The 2,349-nt window shown below is 42.2% G+C and overlaps 1 protein-coding gene across 1 annotated transcript in view; it reads left to right on the top strand.

Moving 5' to 3' along the window:
- Positions 1–163: 163 nt before the first annotated feature.
- Positions 164–2,349, top strand: part of smg9 (SMG9 nonsense mediated mRNA decay factor) — an 8,807-nt gene continuing 6,621 nt past the window's right edge. The window contains exons 1-5 of the mRNA XM_014016616.1: positions 164–450; positions 611–685; positions 886–1,120; positions 1,478–1,575; positions 1,685–1,797. Of these exons, the coding sequence (XP_013872070.1) occupies positions 307–450; positions 611–685; positions 886–1,120; positions 1,478–1,575; positions 1,685–1,797 (665 nt within the window). The 5' untranslated portion in view covers positions 164–306. The remainder of the gene's footprint in view (positions 451–610; positions 686–885; positions 1,121–1,477; positions 1,576–1,684; positions 1,798–2,349) is intronic.

Here is a 2,349-nt window from a genome sequence, read left to right as displayed (position 1 = left end):
CTACTAATGTGTTATAGAGTTCCTGAACGAGCGTTTTTGCTATCCGGACAAGATGCGTTTGTTTAATTCATAAAGATTTTTAGGTGGGCGGGTACGTGCTAAACACTGTTTTGCCCAACGTGTCAGCGGTTCGTTGTAGTTCAACGGTCAGTGCCAAATTTAAGAACAAGCGCTAACCAGGAAGCTCGTCGCCAGCGCTGTTTACAGTCTGTTCAACATCACTTCGAGCTTTCTGTAATTGGATTTAATTGCGTCTCAGCAGTCAGTACTCGGTTTATATCAGTTATAAACCACTTTCTTTGCGACATGTCAGAGTCCGGCCACAGTCAGCCCGGCATGTATGGGCAGGGACGCAGAAGGAGACGACGTCGGGGAGAAAGAGATGGACCTCCGGGACAAAATCTGTCCGGACCCAGTCGAGATCGGGAATATCAACCGAGAGAACGAAGGGTGATACGAACAGGACTCGAATTAACAAAAATGCTAGCATTGACTGTCTGATTCTCTTATTTAAAACGGGAAAAAGAAACATTATTTCTAAACGTTGTCCTTCAATTATAGTTGATGCATGATGCTTGACTAATGTATTAATAATATATTTCTGCGTCAGGATGGGAGCGAGGATCCTCCAGGCCCTCTCATTCAGAAGACGCCTATTATCCTTGCAAAGCCTCCAGCGGAGAGGGTACGTAGTTTGTGCCATAATCATTTTCTGCAACTGTTTATGTTTACTACAAAYAAGAACGCAGTCAAATCAGTGATAGATCACGTTTACAGTTACAGATTACTTGAAACCTGAGTAAAGTTAAGCAGAAGTTCTTTTTTTTTCTGTTACTTGATTGATTTAGAGAATGATTTAATCCTGTTTGATGGCTCTTTTCTAAGGCCAAACCATCACAGAATGCACCCGCCAGTGGAGCTCCAGTCCTGGAAAAGCCCATCATGCTAATGAAAGCCAGGGATGATGCAGGGAAGCCGGGGACATTGCCAGAGGCAGCAGCCCAGTCTGCTGGTCCTGGTCCCTCTAAGATGGAGAAGGAGGGTCAACGGCCTACTCAACCTGTGTACCAGATCCAAAACCGAGGAATGGGTCCATCTGCTTCTGGCAGTGTTGTTGATCGTGAGTTGTTATAAATTTTATATACGACTTGACGCAGCGGTTAGGAGGGCGTCCTCAAATCACAGGGTCGAGGGTTTGGATTCCCACTCCCTGCTGCGTGATGAAGTATYCTCGATTAATCACAGAAACCCCACATTTCTCCAACATGTGCTTATTCATGTTGAATGAAACGCAAATGTACTTCTGTAATGTGTAAGCTGTATAATCGAAGACAATGTGTGTGTGTGAGATAATGGGAAAAGCTATATAAAATGTTTTGTATGTGGTATAAGTATGGACCAACAGTATATTTTTACTCTCTGTCTCTATCAAATAAAAAAATGTATTTTTTAAATAAATAAATCCTTTGTTTTCCAGCCATGGTTGGTCAGTCTAAACTCCTTCATCCAGAGAAAATGAAGCACAGCATCAAGCTTGTGGATGATCAGATGAACTGGTGTGACAGTGCCATGGAGGTCAGTTGCTGTTTTTAATGAGTTCAGTTAACTGACACCATATGATTTGTTTATAAACTGTACAGGTTGGTGCATTAAGAAATGTTGTGTTTGTTGGAATGTGCTGCAGTATTTGAGGGACCAGACAGACATGTTGGTGGTGGGAGTGATTGGGCTGCAGGGAACCGGGAAATCTACAATTATGTCGCTGTTGTCTGCCAACACGCCGGAGGAAGACCAAAGGTAGGGCCGGTGTTAGCGCCGAGAACATGATCAGGTTTGTAAACTGCGCCGTTGCTGCACATTTTGATTCATAAATGTCAGTGTGACATAAAAATGACATAATAAGAACAGTAGAAACAGATACGGATGGAACATTTTTGCAGTGCTTTGTTAAAAAGTGATTAAGCGGGGGTTTAACCCTAACCTTGGAGGGGAAGGGGCGGGTGCAGGCGGACTATCGGCTGCAGCAAATCAGAAAGAAATGAGGACGGAAGGACTTATTTCTAGCAGCAGAGTGGGTTGGATATGGATATTTAATGTTACTGTTTTTTTAACGTCCCACAGGCTCTGTGTGTTAAATATATTTGAAACTGAGTTTTTGAAAAAAATCCGTAAAACATGAAAAATCTTTGAGATTGCTCTATACGTCCGTATACCTGCAAAATGATGGAAAATCCGTGTAAATTAGGAATAATCCGTACAACTTGACATGTATGGAAACCAGGGCTGCCAAATGATTAATATTTTAAATCTGATTAATCCCAAAGTAGTTGTGAATTAATCATGATTAAT

Source organism: Austrofundulus limnaeus, unplaced genomic scaffold, assembly GCF_001266775.1.
Source record: "Austrofundulus limnaeus strain Quisiro unplaced genomic scaffold, Austrofundulus_limnaeus-1.0 Scaffold148, whole genome shotgun sequence".
NCBI lineage: Eukaryota > Metazoa > Chordata > Actinopteri > Cyprinodontiformes > Rivulidae > Austrofundulus > Austrofundulus limnaeus.
This window is presented reverse-complemented; position numbering and strand designations above follow the sequence as displayed.